The sequence below is a fragment of the Cydia pomonella genome, chromosome 24 (assembly GCF_033807575.1).
Source record: "Cydia pomonella isolate Wapato2018A chromosome 24, ilCydPomo1, whole genome shotgun sequence".
Classification (NCBI taxonomy): domain Eukaryota; kingdom Metazoa; phylum Arthropoda; class Insecta; order Lepidoptera; family Tortricidae; genus Cydia; species Cydia pomonella.
In genome coordinates this window covers 11,338,167-11,358,184 of record NC_084726.1, presented here as the reverse complement: position 1 = coordinate 11,358,184, position 20,018 = coordinate 11,338,167, and the positions used below count along the sequence as shown (strand labels likewise).

At 35.9% G+C, this 20,018-nt stretch overlaps 1 protein-coding gene and 1 long non-coding RNA gene across 2 annotated transcripts in view; both read right to left on the bottom strand.

Moving 5' to 3' along the window:
• Window positions 1–338: 338 nt before the first annotated feature.
• Window positions 339–9,143, bottom strand: LOC133530934 (uncharacterized). The gene is made up of 2 exons (XR_009801411.1): window positions 8,860–9,143; window positions 339–1,271 (listed from the first exon to the last, which is right to left on the bottom strand). It is a non-coding gene; the product is annotated as an uncharacterized LOC133530934 (long non-coding RNA).
• A 3,767-nt stretch (window positions 9,144–12,910) lies between these two features.
• Window positions 12,911–20,018, bottom strand: part of LOC133530911 (uncharacterized) — a 61,193-nt gene continuing 54,085 nt past the window's right edge. The window contains exons 17-21 of the mRNA XM_061868988.1: window positions 16,711–16,743; window positions 15,094–15,114; window positions 14,438–14,479; window positions 14,012–14,103; window positions 12,911–12,975 (exon numbers count right to left, since the gene is read on the bottom strand). Of these exons, the coding sequence (XP_061724972.1) occupies window positions 14,014–14,103; window positions 14,438–14,479; window positions 15,094–15,114; window positions 16,711–16,743 (186 nt within the window). The 3' untranslated portion in view covers window positions 12,911–12,975; window positions 14,012–14,013. The remainder of the gene's footprint in view (window positions 12,976–14,011; window positions 14,104–14,437; window positions 14,480–15,093; window positions 15,115–16,710; window positions 16,744–20,018) is intronic.

Genomic DNA, 20,018 nt, shown 5'->3' with positions numbered 1-20,018 from the left:
ACTGTTTGTGTTCTAAATAAATAAATAAAAAAAATTATTACCTGTTAACAACCTCAGCTAGCTCGGCTAACTTAGTTACTTTTGTGTGGAAATTTTATTGTTAGTATTAAGTAGGTGTTTTTTTAATTAGTATCATTTGTACTTATTCAAATTTATATTAAACTCTTATTCTCAATCTTAACTTAAGTAATGCATGCTGTGATTGCCTTTAAGTGGGGGATCAATTATAAATGCTCTTTTAGTATGTAAATTATATGTGTTATATAGTATGTGAATTGTATCTTCTGTTGGTAATCCTAATAATCAAATAAATAAATAAAGTTAAAAAAAAACGAAGATAAAGGTAATTCAATATTTCAATGACTATTTATTAACAAAACCATTAGTGAATTGAATGTCATTTTCAGTAGAACCATCAACAATTTGTGTTTTAAAATCTTGTAAATAGTAAACCTCAACATATTCGTTAGTTCGCACAGTGCTCGTCATATTAGACGCGGATAATACTTCATTTATATCGTACGCCCAGAAATGATGACCTTCATGTTTATTCTCATAATTCACAACCACGTCTCCTATTAAATTGGTTTCGTATTCAACCATAACTCTGACTGTGACTTGATTGGCTTTGACATAGAATTTTGCTGTTTGATTCGGTTCTAAAGTAAACTTAGCTCTGGTTTTAGTAATAGTTATTGAATTGAGTCCGCTTTCAAGGAAAAATTGTCCGACATCTGACGAATATGCGTAAAGCAACGGAGGATCATAAGGTCGTGTCAGATTGTATATAAGACTGGCATTCACTTTTATATTACCACTCCAATAATGTCTAGAGATAAATGAATCGTACGCATCTCGCACCTCTCCTTTTATAACCTTAGTCTCATTTCCATCGTTTCTAAAGTCTTTAATAGACATATTACGTTCTTCGTGCGTAATATTTATCAGTCTTATATCTTTAATTTTGAATTCTCTTTTCACTTCTCTCCATTTATAAGTTTTATAAAGATCATTCCATGGTGTTGGGCTTTTGATGAATACATCAGTTGCTTTTTCACCAGAGTAGACTTGGACAGCTTTTTCAATGGCCTCTTGAGTGAGATTAAAAGCTGTTTTATCTTTATCTGTTAATATCTTTAAATCGTTTCCTTCATATCTAATAGTGGTGTTTGCTTCAGTGGGTCCAGGTTCAATACTGATTGTGATGCCATCGTGGTTTATACGGGCATAAACCAATGGTAGAAGAAGAATTAAATATTTCATGATGACAACTGTAAAAAAGGAAAAATATATTGAAAATTACAACTTTTTCACTTGGAATGGAGTAATTAAACTTTCTAAGAATTTGCATTAAAAAAGTTTTCAAGAATTTGCAATAGTAAGTAAGATTGATATAGTATATATGATTAAGTAAAAAGTAAGTATGATTTAGTAGTTTTTTTCACTACTTTTGATTTTGACTATACATAATACATCAATAACATAACTTTTTATTATACGGCTGCTAGGTAAAATATTGTCTGTTTTGCATCATTCAGAAGCGCATAACAATGTAATTAAACTGGTAATTCAAATACGATAAATGATAAAATTGATAAATCAACTCAGCTTACGAGTTGTAAAGGAAAAATACGTCAGAATTAACGTCTCAGTCAACTTAGCTGTGAAACTAAAATTTCAAAGTTTAGGTAACAGGTAATATTTAATACAAAAATAGTATTATCTAGGGGTTCTGTCAACTGAATACCTCGTCAACCCCTGGTCAACCCTCATGACTCCGTTATTTTGAAAAAATATATATATATAAAATGTTCTTGATATGACTGTGATAAAAATAATTTTCACCACACTAACTGGTAAAAGCAGCCTTGATTGTTCAAAAACGAATGAGAATGTTGCATTTTATCCACATGTCGGGCAAAGTAATCAGATGCAAATTTTGAGTTGTTTCCTTATGTTAGTTGGTAGAATTGTAAATAATGATTTTGAATGATACATTATTTATTATGTTCATTTGGATTTGATTTGGTATGATTTTTTTGGTATTTCATAGTTAGTATTTTCCTAGCGTTGGTGTGGTGAAAATGTCTGTGTTTTACTCGCTACGACCGTAGTTCAATTTTCGAATCTTTCGCTTGCTCACGTAACAATATTAGCACGAGCGGTCAAACAACAACTTTGTCGCCTTGTAAAATAACTATTGATGTGTACCCAAAGTTGTCTATAGATGGCAGCCAATCTATCTCGCTATATACCACTTTGTCGCTTACCATAAGGACGAAATATGCTTGTATCTTCATAAGAATAACTTGTTAGAGCGTCCTTAGGGCATGCGACAATGTGATACCTTTTACTTCGAATGACTGTCACATATCGTAATCCCTTAAGGGATTCGTACAGGAGGTGCAAGCGTACTGCTCGCCCTTAGCCACTCACATGATTCCGATTTTAACGAAAGGTGCCCTGAATTGCTCTGCCATTTCGCAGATACGATGGCACAGTGTCGTGATATCTTCAAAAATCGATAACTTTGCTTCTGCTTAAGCAATTGGAATGATTCTTTCGGTTTTATAATGGTAAAGAAACAAATAAAATATTTTCTTACATTAGCTATTTGCTGTTATAATAAAAATAATTATTAAAAATTCACGAAGTTTACCCAAAGGAATAATTTCCGAGTTATAGTAGAAAACTATTTTTAATAAAAAATCTAAATCGATAACATATCTTTTTTTTAAATTCAATTTAAAGAAGGCTTAATAAGCTTTTAATTGATACTAAACACCTTGATAGCTCACCTATAAAATTGCAGAGTAAAACTGATTCAAATTCTGATAAGGAACTTTCGAATTGCTCCACCTGGCGTGTAACTATGTGCTATATTCGTGATTTTTTTGTGGCTAATTTAGAGACTGAAGTACAAAAATATAGTAAATAACCGTTTAAGACACTAATTACCTTGAAATAAAATACATAATTTATGTAATTATGACAATGATAGTGGCTTTATAACTTAAAATGACAAAAGAGTATTTACATACCTACTAAACTTTGGTGTTTTTAAAGCGGCCGATCACCAACAACCGAACTAACTTATAACTACACTAACACGTATAATATATGCACCATAACATACACTTCACAACAAATTAAGCACAATAAGCAAATAGTAACTATTAACACATGAAATTATACTGATTACAAACGTAAATAAACAACACGGCGGCCGGCAAACTGATCTGCGCCATGTCAAAAACAAAGATGGCTACCTATTTAGGGCGGAGCACAACAGTCGCGCGGTGCAGATGTTCAACAGAAATAGGAACTTTTAACAAATTCACTGCCAGACGAAAAACGGCAAGCTACCCCAGGATCCGGGTAATATATATAAGAAATATTAGTAAATAGAAATTATAAGTAAGTAGTAACAAACACCCCAAAACGCGTATGCAACGTCTAGTGTACCACATGCCTTACGATGTGCAAAAATGCTTTAAGCAACCACAGTTGCTGTGTTTGTACTTACAATTTTCCGTCACATGGTTTTTTCGCTAATCCTGGATAATACACAGTGATTTAATGCATTTTATTGTTTATTCATGTAATTTAATAATCGAACTATTTAATGACTATAGGTTACTCAAGATATATTTGGTAATCATAGAAATCTAGGGCATTAAAATAGGAAACACGTCAAAAATCTACAGAGTTATTGGTTTGAAGTGAGATTTTATGGTCATCAATATTAAGTAGGTCTAAAATATAGTTTTAATCTATTAGACCAATAAACGCGGAGTAATTTAATATATAATACTAACAGAAATATGTAAATTTGAATACTTACGGCATTTTAAAACACGCAGCAACTTTTAACACTCGCACTTTCCCGAACAACTTGCAAAGTAACATAGATAAAAAATACTGTGGTTATGTCTATGTGGTTGAAACATTTTTTAAATATTGTCACGTTGGTATTCTGTATTTTAATAAATGTTTACACCATATCTGTGCAGCCCTTCACAGATAAGAAATAAAAAACCGCATACACTCCGTTCGCAACTCGAGTTGCAACGATCATTTTAGAGGTGCGAAATGTTGAAACCTTAGTTGCTGGAATCATGTGAGTGGATATAGTTGGTCAAAGACGCCTAGTCTCACTAATTACTTTAAATTAACAATTTATGTAAAGGTATCGTGATTTATGAAATGGGGACTTTAACATTAGAATGGAAATTGTACAACAAATCCATTTAATATCAAATTTTAACTGCTTATCGTAATATAAACGAATAAAAACGTACTGGGAAAGTAAAATATCTAGTGCAGGAAAGCATCATTTTCTCACACTTTTTATAACGACAATTTTCTTTCATAGCATGAGAATTTTTTTAATTTTTTTAATTTATTAATAAAACTTAAATCTATCTAACCTAACCTAACCTAACCTAACCTAATACGATAGATAAGCGACCAACCAATAATCAGAGTTATTGACAATATAATTATAAACTTAACCTAATGTTAACATTGCAGCTTTTGTGAGATCATCAAATGAATATCTTCCGCATAAAATATACATTTTTAATTAAAACAGTGTCTGTTATAAATAGTATATTACAGTCACAGGAAAATACAGGAAACTAACAATTCAATCCAACCGTTTAAGGGATAACTGATAGCTATACAATTATTGCAGGAAAAGTAGGTATTTATTGGTATTAGTAGGTATATGTTAGTTTATCATCATCATCATCATTTTGACGACCGGTATGGCCTAGTCACTAGGCCCTAGTGGGTAGTGACCCTGCCTATGAAGCTGATGGTCCCGGGTTCAAATCCTGGTAAGGGCATTTATTTGTGTGATGAGCATGAATATTTGTTCCTGAGTCATGGGTGTTTTCTATGTATTTAAGTATTTATATATTATATATATCGTTGTCTAATTACCCACAACACAAGCCTTATTGAGCCTTACTTTATTTTATTTATTTATTATTATTATTTATTTAAGCGAAGCGGTGGTAGCCGAGTGGATATGACGTCCGACTTTCAATCCGGAGGTCGTGGGTTCAAATCCTGGCTCGTACCAATGAGTTTTTCGGAACTTATGTACGAAATGTCATTTGATATTTACCACTAGCTTTTCAGTGAAGGAAAACATCGTGAGGAAACCTGCACACATCTGCGAAGAAATTCAAAGGTGTATGTGAAGTCCCCAATCCGCATTGGGCTAGCGTGGGGACTATAGCCCGAGCCCTCTTGCACATGAGAGGAGGCCTGTGCCCAGCAGTGGGACGTATATAGGCTGAATTATTATTATTATTTGTCTGTCTTACCATATCTCGGGACCATGGGGTCCCGGACCTTTGGGAGGCATGCGTGGGGCCGAAGCCAACAGCGCAGAGGCCCTTTAAGACAAATTAATCTAAAAGCAAGGGATACACGTGGCGGATACCATCCCCGAGCGCACAACATGATACATCCGGAGATGGTCCCCGCCAGGTGCAAAGACTATTGCAGTGCAGCACTTTTGTGCTGCGATGGGATCTAAGGTCATAAGGCTATTGATTTGAAAGTTGGATGGACTGGATAATGGGCTATGGGAGGAGACTAACGGACACCTGCCGTGACAATCAGTCTCGGAATTGTTTAAGACAGGTGGTGACTCGCCAACTCATTGAGTGGGCCCCACAACGGCCGCACGCACAGTGCGACAATAGGGCAACACTTTGGAGCGGCTGTGAGGTTGTCGAGAGGTGAGTCTGCGGCAGCCAGATCCCGGTAATCCGTTCAGCAGGCCGCCGGCGTTATGACATTTTACACTTCCAACCTGGAGCATAGGTCCCGCTCTTGCGACTCCACTCTGGCCGGCCGGTGAAGGCAAGCGCAGAGGCGAGGGCCAAATCACGGAACAATGGTGCTCCGGACCTTTGGGAGGCGTGCGCGGAGCCGAAGCCAACACGTAGAGGCCCTTTTGACACTTTAATGAAATGTAAGGAGTACACCTAGCGGATGCTGCCCTTGCCCGTGTCATAGGACGCACGCAGAGGCAGCACCCGCCAGGGTGTAAGGACTATTTGAGGGTTGATGGAATCTAAAATGAACTGGGCTATTGAGTGAAAGCGATGGACTAAATACTGGGCTATGGGATAAAAAACCGGACGCCTGCCTAATAAAAGGGTATTCAATTTTATTTCCGGCAGACGGTGACTCGCCCCCACAAGATGGGCCCCCACAAAAAGCGACATCTAGGATGGCTCAAGGGCAACACCGGTGTGAGGGCTCAGGGGTGTCGAGAGGTGTACGCCGCTTTCTACCCAGTGGCTGCGAGCAGCCACTGTGCCAACTCGCGTCTTATGCAATTTTTCACTTCCACCCCTGGAGCTTATAGCTCTAACGACTCCACTTTGGCCGGCCGGCTAAGGCAAGCCAGAGGCAGAGAATCCTGTCCCACCCACCCTCCTTGCGGCTAACAGAACTCCCCAGGAGCACTCGGGTACGTGAGGTCGCTACTCCCCAACAGCTCGCCACAAGCTGCCCTGCGTTGACTGATTGCACTGGTAAAACCAGCGGGCGATGGGGTCGTCACATCCCTACGCCTTTTATTATTATTATTATTATTATTATTATTTATTTATTTATCATGATCATCATATTAGCCTTTTATCGCCCACTGTTGATTATAGGCCTATCTTCTAGTACGCCATTTATCCCGGTCCTAAGCCAATCTCATCCAGAACCCCTAGTGTACATTTTTTCGATAGCGTGACGTGACGTAGGTACGCGTTTGCATTAAGTATCATTTTGTATGGGATTTAGAAACAGCGCGCCAAGCGGGACGTTTTGGAAACTTAAAATCCCATACAAAATGAGACTACCACGTTTCGCTATCGAATACATTTATACTAGAACCTCAGAAGTGACCCGCAATCTTCCGAATGTCGACTTTTGGCCCACCTGCCATCACTCTGCCTGGCAACATGTCCCGCCCAGCAGGGCTAATATGGTGGGCTCTTTATCATTTGTCACCATACCTGTCACGTTCTAACAAGTATGTAAGTGCGAAAGTGATGCATGGCATGACAGGTGATAAAAATGCGACCATGATACCGCTGCAGCTCCATTTTAATTTGGTAGTCACGCGTCCGATCCTTAGTTTTTACGTCATATTTAAACAACGTTGTTTTATAATTTATATATATTTACCAATCGGTTAAGGAAAACATTGTGAGAAAAACAGAACTAGCCATAATAGGAGTTTTTCCCATCTTGGTCGGAAGGCAGTTAAAAACTAAGTGCATGTGATGAGTCAATGTTTGGAATTAGGTTACCGAGTAAGCCGAGGCATAATGCCGAAACAAGACTAAGAGATATATTCGTAGTTTCATTTATTTAACTTTTAGGTGATCTAAATAGTGAAATTGGTTATTTTAATGGAGATATTCGGATGGCAACATTGACGACTACTACTACTTTTTACTGTCAATTTTCTTGATAAAATTCGCCGCCGCATTACTGCCGCGATTATGACGTTCGATCCCTCATTTTATATGTGACGATCCACGGTAAAAGGTACCTTATGGCGGTTGGCGCTTACGCTGTTATTTACGACGCTCCAATACTAATGCCATGCTATGCAACGTAAGCGCCAACCGCCATAAGGTACCTTTTACCGTGGATCGTCACATATGCTTGTATGTAAAAAAGAAAAGAATAAGTGTAAAGACAGCTACGATCAGCTATATGGAAAGTGTGGGGTTCTCCCAGTACAAGAAAAGTTTAGGTATCTTATGGCGGTGGATCAATATGGCAACAACCATAAAATACCTAGACGGCTAAACAATAGGTCATTAAAAGCTGACAGGCGACCACAATATCTCGAACCACAAAGTTATAATAATTATGGGGAAAGAATTTATAATAAACATACAATTTCTGTTTGTAACTGAAAGTATTACGAGTACAAAAGCAACTTTTAAAATATGGAGTGTGGAATTAAGAGGAGTGACATCTCTTATGGTAGAACTGTTGCAAAAGTGACCAGCTGTCAGCGATAAATAATAGTTCCAAATCTCTCCAGCGTAGCGCTAGAGTAGCTAAGAACCTAGGCGTTATTGCCGGAGTGAATTGCGCTGTCTATGATTTGATTTTTTTGTTCAAGTACTCTAGGTATTGTAGCGCCACCTATTTAAAGTTTTTTGATGACACTTTTGGTACATGAAGATTTCGTTCCTTGCCTCCACCTTCCGTATTTTAAAAGAAAATTAAAAATCAAGATGTTGGAAAGATAGGTACTTACCTAAAAAAGATTAGTTAACGATAAATGTCAGACATGTAACAAAATAGCAATATTAATATTAATATATACATATGTACTTATATAAATTATAAATGCTTTGCTTTTTTTCTACTAACGATGTAAACATTTAGCGCGGCGCGCGAACAAACTGGTTACTCCAGTTTGGCGCATTTATTGTACTATGTAACGGTGTAATTGTTTTAAATTACCAAATGATATAAGAAAGAAGAATATCAAGGAAAATGACAGATACAGAGCGTCCGCACCAAGGACGCAACAGTAATGCAGCTGCAGTTGCCATCCGAATGTTACCTTAACAAACCGCGTTGGCTGACAATACCACTTAGCGCCACTTGCACCATTGAACAATGGTTGACACGTGGTTAACCGGTTAAAACCGGAATTACCATGGTTACCAGTAAAATTTGACACTTGGTTAACGGCTTAACCGGTTAATCCCGGGTTAGTGGGATGATACAAGTGGCGTTTAGTAAATAACTGAAACTTTATCAAGTCATATTACATGTTATTATGGCTAAAAAATAATAATACAATCTTACCTGTATTTGATCGGAAATATCACACGTTCGTCTTAACGAAGCAACAGGCCATAAGAACTCAAGGAAATCTGGTTGAGGTTATTATAAGTAAAGTAGCGGGGAATCCCTTGAGGAAAAAAAATAAAAAGAGACAAAGATATTTATGTATATTTTACAGCATGGGTTTTGTAAACACTCATTGGACACGCAGCACGTAAAATACAGCCAGAGTTGTGGATAGGACAACGCACCAAAAAAGCGTTACAATTTTTCAAAAACTCTGCTGGCTGTACCTACGAGTACTGCACCTTTTTATACTACGTCGGTGGCAAACAAGCATACGTTCCGCCTGATGGTAAGCAGTCTCCGTAGCCTATGTACGCCTGCAACTCCAGAGGAGTTACATGCGCGTTGCCGACCCTAACCTTATCTTGTGTGCTTTCATAGACGGTCCACGTTCGACATATTGCCTCTATGTCGTACTTGTAAATTCGTACGAGGCAACAACGTCAAACGTGGTTCGCGGCTCCAAGAATATTTTAATTATTTTTTTATTTTATTATATTTCATCTCTGACACTTGGAGACTTACATCTTTGAAGAATTTTAATATTTGTTGTTTGTATTTTTTTATTATATTTTTTTGTGTAACTCGACATTTAGGGACTGTATACATCTCTAATAAGGTATCTAATATTTAATTGATTCCATATTTGTAATTGTATTTTGTTATGTTTATGATTGTACAAATTTTACATGTAAAAGTGCCCCTGTGGCCTGAATAAATGTCTGTTTGTTTGCTTGTTCAAGAAAAATATCTATTCTATAGATAAATATGTGGATGAGGACTTGCTTTCTATATTTTCAGTCGCCCTAAAATGGAAAGGCGCTAAAATCACTTTTTCTCATACTCTGAAAGTGGGTCTTTGATATTCTAAAAACTCAGCAGAAAATGATACGTTTCTGCACAAGAGCATTGTACTTGCCCAGTACGTTTTATTCGTATATTGCGATGAGCAATTAAAACTTGATATAAAATGGATTTGTGATACAAATTCCATTTTGATATTTAACTCCCCACTCCAAAAATAACGATACTTTTACCTAAATTGTTAATAGAATTTCTTATTACATACTATATGACTATCATTACCAGGTTATACGAGGGTAGGGTGTAGTTTTGTGATGATGTTTGCCACTTATCACCCGAGGAGGCGAGATATATACTCACATCACATCCTTATACATCTTGGAAACTTGTAAATTTGTGCGAAAATACGAAGACTTATTTAAAATCCAAAACCCCAAGCCACAACTACATAACTTGCGTAATCGGAATAAACTTGTGCAAGCAATTCCAGCCAACCTCCAAATGTTCAGTAGTAAAGGCCCTTACTCAATGTCCATTCGAATTTATAACCACATCCCTCAGTATATAAAAAATGAAACCAAATATAATAATTTTGTAAATAAGCTTAAGAGTTACCTTCTAACTGAACGTCCATACAATCTACAAGAATTTATGAATAAATCGAATAAATAAATACTTAATAATAACCATAATTATGTAGTTAATAAAAATGGAACATGATAAATGTTAGAGTGATATAATAATAACACTACTTATATGGATAATACGTGATTTTAATTATTGTAATGCTGTAAGTATTTGATTTTAATAACCTATTATTCTATTTGTCATTATTGTTTACAGATTTATTTTATAAGAACTGTGCCTTAGAAATAAGTACTTAGACATAAAAATGTTGCTACGCCCTAGTAGGGTCCATGATTGTACTCTATTTAAAGAACATCTTACATCATATCATCATCTTATCATCATATTATCATCTTATTACTACCATGGTTGCAACGAATAAATGAAATTAAAATGAAATATGTGAAGGTTGGAAACCTTCACAGTCTCGTGATAGATAACTGGCAATGATTATTTGAATTCAGAACTATCGCCCTGCTGACGGAATAAAGATCTGCAGGCGATTTCATTCTGAAAGTAGCAAGCATCTGAGTTAGTCGATATTTATGTAATCTAGCTGAACGTATAAAATATAATATAAATATTATCAAAAATCTACTTCGAGCGTTTACATTCCCCACCTTGACAGTTAGACCGTATCTCTTTTACAGTACCCTCAAAATAGTATTTTATGCAACAGTTGTATAAGAAGGGTCAAAAAAGGCGAGTGGCGTGAGTTACAATACAATTGTAAAGGAATACGCCACGAGGATTTTTTGACCCACTTATACAACGTTGCATACTTTTCCTACGACCAACAAAAATAAATCTTAATTTAGGTAAACAAAGCAAAAGTAATGGGATGTCCCAGAAGTAAAGAGACAAATTTATTTCCATAAAATGTAATATCAGGTACGATAAAAGTTATAATTTTGGTTGTAAGTTGCAAGAAAATTAATTAAATTATTAGATTGATATCGCTTTTGCGCCCACAACATCTTAAAAATATTTTTTTCTTAAATTGTTCGCGGCCCGTCACCTTACAGCTTTTCACGATTTTGCAGCCACGCCTTTGGCCATACAAAATGTTTTGTCAAAAAATTGGCTTTTGATACAATTTTTTGGTTCTATGTCACATCTATATGACTGAATGGAAATTAATGAATAGTTGTATGGAAATATTGCCTTCATGAACATCATTGGGGTTCGCCGGGACATTGGTTCAACAAACGTCAATAAACGCCGAGTACTTTTTCCAGTTAACTTTTATAAACTTTTCGTCTCTCTCTTTGCACGTTTCTCTTGGTCCTTTATATGTCTGGAAGTAATTTGGTTCATATCTGTTTTGAAACCTAGATCGTTCCTTTTTCATTCTGGCGACAGACAGCTTTGATACTTTTAATTTATCCGCTGCCATTCTGACGGACGTTAACGGAGTCTTATTAAAAATCGATTTAACTCGGTTAATGATTCGAGGTAGCGTGATTGTCCTATTTCTTCCCAGAACCTTCTTAAAACTAATCTCAACCGTTTCTTCATAATGTCTTTTTATTCTATATATACTAGTTTGTCTAGCACTTCCTTGAAGAAAGTGTTTGAATATATCTTTTTTAATATGAGTTTCGTAAAATAAAGCCAATTGTGAAAAACCCTATTAGCAAGTGCTTCATATTCCGATGCTTAAATTTAAAAAAACGAATAAGCAATAACGAAATTCCCGTTTGAAATGACAGACAATGAAACCATAGAAGCAATGACACCAAAACTTTACTTTTGTTTTAATAAAATTTTCAGCCAGTAAGACTTTGAAAGTTGTCTCTTTACTTCCGGGACACCCTTTATATAGCTAAAGATATTCGAGCATACCTTGTTCCGAGCCCGGCCCGCCGCGGCCCGGCCGGTCGGCGACACCTTCTCGTAACTCATGAGGCCCTGGTACTTGCTCTTTGCTAAATTAAATTTTTGGACAGTTTTTTCTCGATTTTGGCTACAGTAGTCTATGGAGACTAACAAGCAACGCTAAGCGGTCTTCGTAGTCTATGTTGTTGTTGTATGGTGTTGCTATATTACGGGTGTCACATGCGTGTTTCTGACTTATGAAGTAATTGTTTCTACTATGCAACCAAATGAACATTTTGTAAGTTGGCAGCAATGCACTTAGTTTGAAACTGCATTCGTTTTGATTTTGTTAGGTTGGTAGCCATTAATCGCAGTAACGTTCTAGCGATTTTAAAACACAAGTGCTGTTATGAGGAATAGAAAATACCTATAGACTTTTCTTGAAACCTTTTATGTATGTTCTTATATCCGTGTTAATGAATGTATAAATGGCAGATAACAGTAGAGGAGTAGGAAAATACTATTATAGTGTTTTTGAGGGTACTGTAAAAGAGATAGAATAGTCGATTTGAACTTTTATTATAAAAGTTTATACTTAGTCGTATATTTTTTAAACGCATGCATTATACTTTTCTCGTATTGTAAATGAAAAGTAGAGTGTTTAACTCGGGTGACAGACATCATTTCATCCCTTGGTTAACAATCGACTATTCTTCATTGAAGGTAAAATAATTTATACGAATAATAAAAAACTCAATTGTATTGCCAACAAATATTTATTAATATCGCCGAAATATAGCCGAGATTATAAACAATTGGAATCTGAAAAAAAAACAGTAAATAATAAAATGATTTCGTTTTTATTTTCCAAAATAAGTAACGTTGTAATACATGAAATATAGTAAAGGGCTGTTCCACAATGGCCAAGTAAAGTCCTGAATAAGCTACTTGCCAATTACCTGACGAATACAATAGTTTGTGCCAATACAAAATAGATATTCATATCAATTAGAATAAGTAAACTGAATTGGACTGTGTATCTCGGTGAGGACTGTCGTGGAGGAAAATTGCATGTTTTATGTGTAAGTTAGTTTTAATAGAACATTTTATCACTTTGGAAGTGTCTCTCGCGCAAACTATTCAGTTTAGCAAAAATGATATTAGAAACCTCAATATCATTTTTGAAGACCTATCCATAGATACCCCACACGTATGGATTTGATGAAAAAACAAAACTGAGTTTCAGTTCCAAGTATGGGGAGGGGAACCCCCAAAATTTATGGTTTTTTTTTCTATTTTTGTGTGAAAATCTTAATGCGTTTCACAGAATAGATCTACTTACCAAGTTTCAACCGTATAGTTCTTATAGTTTCGGAAAAAAGTGGCTGTGACATACGGACAGACAGACAGACGACGAATCCATAAGGGTTCCGTTTTTGCCATTTGGGTACGGAACCCTAACTAGGTTCATAGCATTTTCTTTCTTTTCAAATTTGCAAAAAAATTTTTTAAGCGAAGCCTTTAAACCTAGAATATATTATACTGGAGCGATCGACATCGAAATCAAAATGATTAGTTAAGATTTAGTTAGTGGAAACCGTTTTCTCTCTAAATGGAATTACATAAAAAAAATACCGTTATTGCGTTAGGATCGCAAAGCTATTCTTCCCTATTCCCTTCCCTAACGTGAACAAAAATCTATAAGAAAAGAACCTCTCTAAATGGATATCCTATAGGACCAAAACTTGTTAACGCAAACAATTTGTCGTTTCCATTGAGATTGTACTATACTATACGTGCTATTGTACTATACATGCTATCGAGGTTGTACTGTATTGAGAAGACAAGTGGAACTCACGTTCAGAGTCCCTTCATCTGCGCGACACAGTATTCTCTGTCGGGAGTGAAGACGCACAGCTTCTTGGACCGTTTGTGTCCACCATGTGACGGCTTTTTCATGGAAATAAAAGCAAAATTAACATTTTCTGTTTCAGCTTCTATATTTCAATCCAAATAATTTCTGGTTTGTATCGTAATTCCTATTTTTCGCACTTGTATCGTAATGTACTATTGGAGTTGACCGTACCTCGTTCGTAGGTACTTTGAGGCATAAATAATTTGTACATGAACTGAAGTGTGTTGAAAAACAGTTTTACAAATTAAGGATTCAATTAGTCTATGGCAATCGTATTGTATTGTACATTGTAGGTAAAGTATTCTATATATTCTCAAATAATGGATACCAATATTTACAGATATATAAGAGGGATATATGCATTCTTACATTATTCGAAGATTCTTTGAATTTGCCTTCTTTGGCAGCTTCCTGAGGGAGAAGTAAAAAAAAAAATGTCCTTAAGTAGGAGCATAGAGAAATAAGAAGTAAGCATAATAATATAATGCTTACTCCATACATCATTGTTCTTACCAAAACGCTTATTATTTTCGTAGTCGACATCTAGCATCGAGTAGCGGAATTATCAGTACTGCTATTTGACAATAGATGTTGCGACAAACGAAAAGTCGAATGCTCAACAATTTTCGCCGAATATTATAAACGGATTAACCGGAACTCTATTTTCAACACCTTCTGCTTGTAATATTAGTAGTAAATTGTTGAGACATACAATTTTCGGCAAGTAGCTACTTGACACTAGATGTCTCGGGTGTCATCAGTACCGCTGTACTGATAATTCCGCTACTCGATGCTAGATGTCGACTGCGAAAATAATAAGCGTTTTGGTACCAAAACTGATGTATGGAGTGAGCACTCTATGCTTACTTCTTATTTCTCTGTGGTAGGAGTGATAACCGAGAAATGTCTCTTTTGACAGCATGCTGTCAAAACTGTCATTTCTAGATTACACTGGATACAGATTAGACCTCTCGGTCAAATTTTTCGAAACCGACAAAAGTCAATTTTTTTTAATAATTACTTACCTTGGACGCTAAATAAGCCAGCTAAAAAAGGTTAATAAAACAATTTTCTTTTAGAAATTATATATAAAAAACTTTTAGCTCAGTGAAATGTGTAAAAAATCCATTATCTTTATAACCATGCTTAGTTTTCTTCAGTATTAATAAAATAGACATTGTGTACAAACCATCTGTAATAAATAAAATACTTTATTACTATAAGCATCGATTTCCTAGCAGTACCTTATTAGGTACCTTCGATCCGAGGTCACAGGTTAAACCCCGACTCGTACCGATGAGTTCTTCAGAACCATAGAGAAATAAGCAACATAGAGTACTGACTCCAGACATCAGTTTTCTTACCAAAACGCTTATTATTTGTAGCTGTAGTCGCTTAGTAGCAGTACTGATTAATCCGCTACCTGACGCTAGAGGTCGACTACGAAAATAATAAGCCTTTTGATAAGAAAACTGATGTATGGAGTGCTATGCTTACTCGTACTTATTTCTCTATATTCAGAACTTATCTACCTACGATTCGTCAATTTGTCATTTAATATATATATTTTCTTTTTGAAAAGAAATCATCGCAAGATAACCCGACCAGTTTCAATTACCCCGCAGTCGTTTTCGTAAAAACTATAGCCTTACCACCCCTACTATGAAGTGTGGAATTAAGAGGAGTGGCATCTCTTATGGTATAACTGTTGCAAAAGTGTCCAGCTGTCAGCTATATTATAATAGTTCCAAATCTCTCCAGAGTAGCTAAGAACCTAGGCGTTGTTGACGGAGTGAATTGCGCTGTCTATGATTTGATTTTTTTGTTCAAGTACTCTAGGTATTGTAGCGCCACCTATTTAAAGTTTTTTGATGACACTTTTTGGTACATGGAGATTTCGTTTCTTATCCCCACCTTCCGTAACCCCTACCTTAGCAGTGTCAAGCTGACATATTCGCTGACGTCTGCGTAACTTACTTTCTATACTTTACTTTACCAACTTCTCTCACATTCTAGATTAGCTATGTTTTATTATCTTGTTTTTCTCTCTGGTTGCCCTGAAAACCAGCGCCATGGCTAAGGATCGTAGTTATCGGCATATGCTGAACGGCATCCATTTTGGTGTAAGATTGTTATAGAATAAGATGTATTATAGGTTCAGTTTCATTGTACACCAAATAAACGATATCTATACATCCAAGTCTTACTAATATGCGAGAACGAGCGATATGCAGAGAAATACACGCGAGTATGTCAGTGTCCAACTGGTAGCCGTACTAGTGTGCTATTTTTGAGCTTACTCGTAGTCGCCAAGTAGAACCCAGGCTCCCTTCAGCCTTGGCCCTTGGCAAAAAACCGGGACAACGCTAAGATGGAACAAGTACTTTTGAAAGAAAGCACGATAAGAAGAAAGTGGACGGAGGGAATCTTTTGCAAATTGGGTCATAATGATTTTCTTTGTCTTGTTTGTTGTCCCATTTAGTTAGACATACATGCAATAGCACTCATCTTTTATATTTATTTGATAGAAGACACAAATACAATCGTGACAGAGTGGTCAGAAACAAGACAACGAAAAGAATCTTCACCGAATTGCAAGTTTATATTTCGGGGATATTAGCATATTATTATATTTAATTTACCTTTAAAGCTTCGTCCTTTTCCTTTTCAGAAATCTGAAATTATATAATAATCCTATTTATAATAGTAGTATAATAATAGCAGTAGTCTGACACCCACCTATCCAAAGTGGCCCTGACCTGACCTGGAAGATGCCCAGAAAACTGATACACCGGCGCTGTTCCGTGGAGCAAGAGTTGGGTGTATTGGGGATGGGGTGGGAGGAGGTTACCCAAGCTGCTGGAGACAGTGGAAGAAAACAGTTCGAACCCTATACCCCAGCAGGGGGTAACAGGATGGATCTTTCCATCCAGAAGAATAGCATTAGCTATGCTGACGTGGTTTACGTGGACTGATTGAGAAGTGCAAATCCTACGGCCTGTCACAGGCTAGTACAATGTGCTCAAGAGTGACTTAATGGTATTTAAGGCGGGGAACAAGTGCCCATCTCATGTCCCACCCATTCTGTATTCTGTAGAAGTTGGAAATTACCCGGGGATAAAAGGCCAAAGGTATGACGGCATCGTTTCGAGTGATGGCGCCACAACCTTTAGCCGATGCCCGGTAAGATGGCGCCACTTTTTGATATTAAACGACAGATATTAGTGAAAGAATATGGATCAAAGTCAAATGGCGTTCTAAAAGGTTTAATCATGTGTCGAAAGACAGCAGTGGCTACAAAATTTTCCTTGACAATCCACCTCTATTTCAAATTCTCTTTGACAATAGTAAGCACAAAATAAATTTTACTTCAGTTATAATAATTGTATACTGATGAAATTAATGTTATTAAAATTATAGCAACCTTATATAATTAGTAGGTACTCACTTCCTTTTTAAACTTTTTCTGCAATCTATCCAACTAAAAAAATATATATTTTAAATGTTATGAAGTCAACTTGGTTTTATGTGTGTGTAATAATTAAATACTGTTACTGTTTGTGTGTTTTCACAATGTACTTTTCCTTAAAGGTATAGAAAAGGTTTTTTAGAAACTTTCATTAGCGTTGAATTAAGAATATTTTCTCAAAAACGGACGACAAAATCGACTTTGCCGTTTAAAAATAAGTCACGAAGTGCGTTGTTTATAGTCAGGCTAAAATTAAAAAGTTAAAAACATTGCAGTTTCGATTTCGACTGCAATGTTGTATACAAATTCCAGTTGAAATGGTCATATCAAATGAAGGCATAGGTCCATTAAACAGCCAAATAGATGATCAGTACTTATTATGTAGGTATTATAATGTTGGTACCGCCACTATTTCGCTGTCTCAAATAGGTTGGCATGATGATTTCAGCAGAAAAAAACGCTGGTTTTCTTTTATTAAAAAAAAAAAACAAAAAGGCGGGATAGCAAATCTTTTCATAGTTTTTACTTCTTTCTGTGAAAATATATACGTAAGAACGTTGCTTCTGTAAAATATTTCCATGTTATTTCTACTTCTTGCATCATTTTTGAGAAAAGCAATAGATATGACTTGGGTCGAACGCTAATACTTGCTGGCTTCAGATTCAATAAAACGGACTCCCAAGGTCGTCTGCTTAAAACGAATCCTCAGCCAGCAATAGGGAGTATTACTGAAATGTTTTGCCGCCAGAGTGCAGCACTAGCACGTTTCATAAACCATAGAGTAACTTCTACATAGTGCCTTAAACTGTTTTTTGACAAGTATTTTACAGATAATAAAATATGACATTGATGCATCAATACGATTTGTTTACAAAGGGCCTACCTAGAAACGTGAAAAACGAAATTTAGTTATATGCCTCTTCATCGCTCGAATATGCAAGAATGATAGAGAGCTTAGATAACAAAATTTCAATTTTCTTGTTTCGCGGTTAGACCCTCAGATTGTGATGGATTGTGGTAGTGGCGCCCCCTACGCAAAGTTTCGCGTAATATTCCCTATTAGCTACTTCCGAACCTCGACAATAGTGTACTATTTGTCGTAGTTTTTTTGAACTATATATAGGTACATACCGTCTTTTTAGATGCAATCTAAAATAGTACATTACGATACAAGTGCGAAAAATAGGAAATTCGAAACGAGTGGCGATAAATTAAAACACGACCGAAGGGAGTGTTTTAAATCGACACGAGTTGCGAATTACCTATTCGCACATGTATCGTACAACGTTTTACAGTACATATGGCCCTTTAAATGTTCGACACAGTAACGTAATATGCTACTTCTCGCACTAGTGCTATAAAGTAGCCCCATATGTACTGTAATATATATTATCAATACGAATTTATTTTAATCGTATAAATCGAGTACTACATACAATACTAAAATATAAGTAAACGAACAGTAATGCAATGTTTGACGACCAGTCTGGCCTAGTCGGTAGTGACCCTGCCTATGAAGCCGATGGTTCTGGGTTCGAATCCCGATAAGGGCATTTATTTGTGTGATGAACACAGATATTTGTTCCTGAGTTATGGGTGTTTTCTATGTACATATATAAGTATGTATTTATCTATATATACGTGTGTATATCGTCGCCTAGTACCCATAGTACAAGCTTTGCTTTGGGGCTAGGTCGATTCGTGTAAGATTGTCCCCAAATATTAATTAATTAATTACACATATAACACTGACCTGTCTAAGTTTCTTATTAAAATATTCAAAAGTAATTTTGTCGCCACTGATTTGAATCTGGAAATAAAAGTTACCTATTGGCGTTTATTTTATTTACCGTCAAATGAGGTAACTGGGGACAGATGGGGTAAGTATAGACAACGTTTTTATGAGTATGTTCTAATCTACCTAGTTGTATAATTGTCCCCTACATCATGATTCAAAAATTGCACAAAGTACACTCCTTTTTTTTAATTTTAAGTACACTCCCGTCAACCACGTTCAAATAATTGGGGAATATTTCAATTTTATTTCGCCATGTAGGCATACAAAGATAAACGTATGTACAGTCGAGGAAATTGATTCTTTAGCAGTTTACGGTTCACTTTACATTGGACAGCTCTTAGCATAAGTATGTACAACAAAAATTATTTGAACCGTAGATTGCTAAAGAATCAATTTCCTCAACCGTACATAAATTATTGCACATTTTTTCCTTAAATTATTATATTTTTAATTAGTTGACTGATACAATTATCCAATTTTTATCTTCCAAATAATCCGACACTTTATAGTACGATTTTTCAATTAATTTATATTTGAAAATATTCTTGAATTTATATTTTGGCAAATTTTAAATTGATGATCAGGAATTTTGTTGTAGAAATTTACTGCTTGTCCAATAAAAGATATCCGAGCTTTGTCTATTCTTACCCCAACTGTTCCCAGTTACCTCATTTGACGGTATT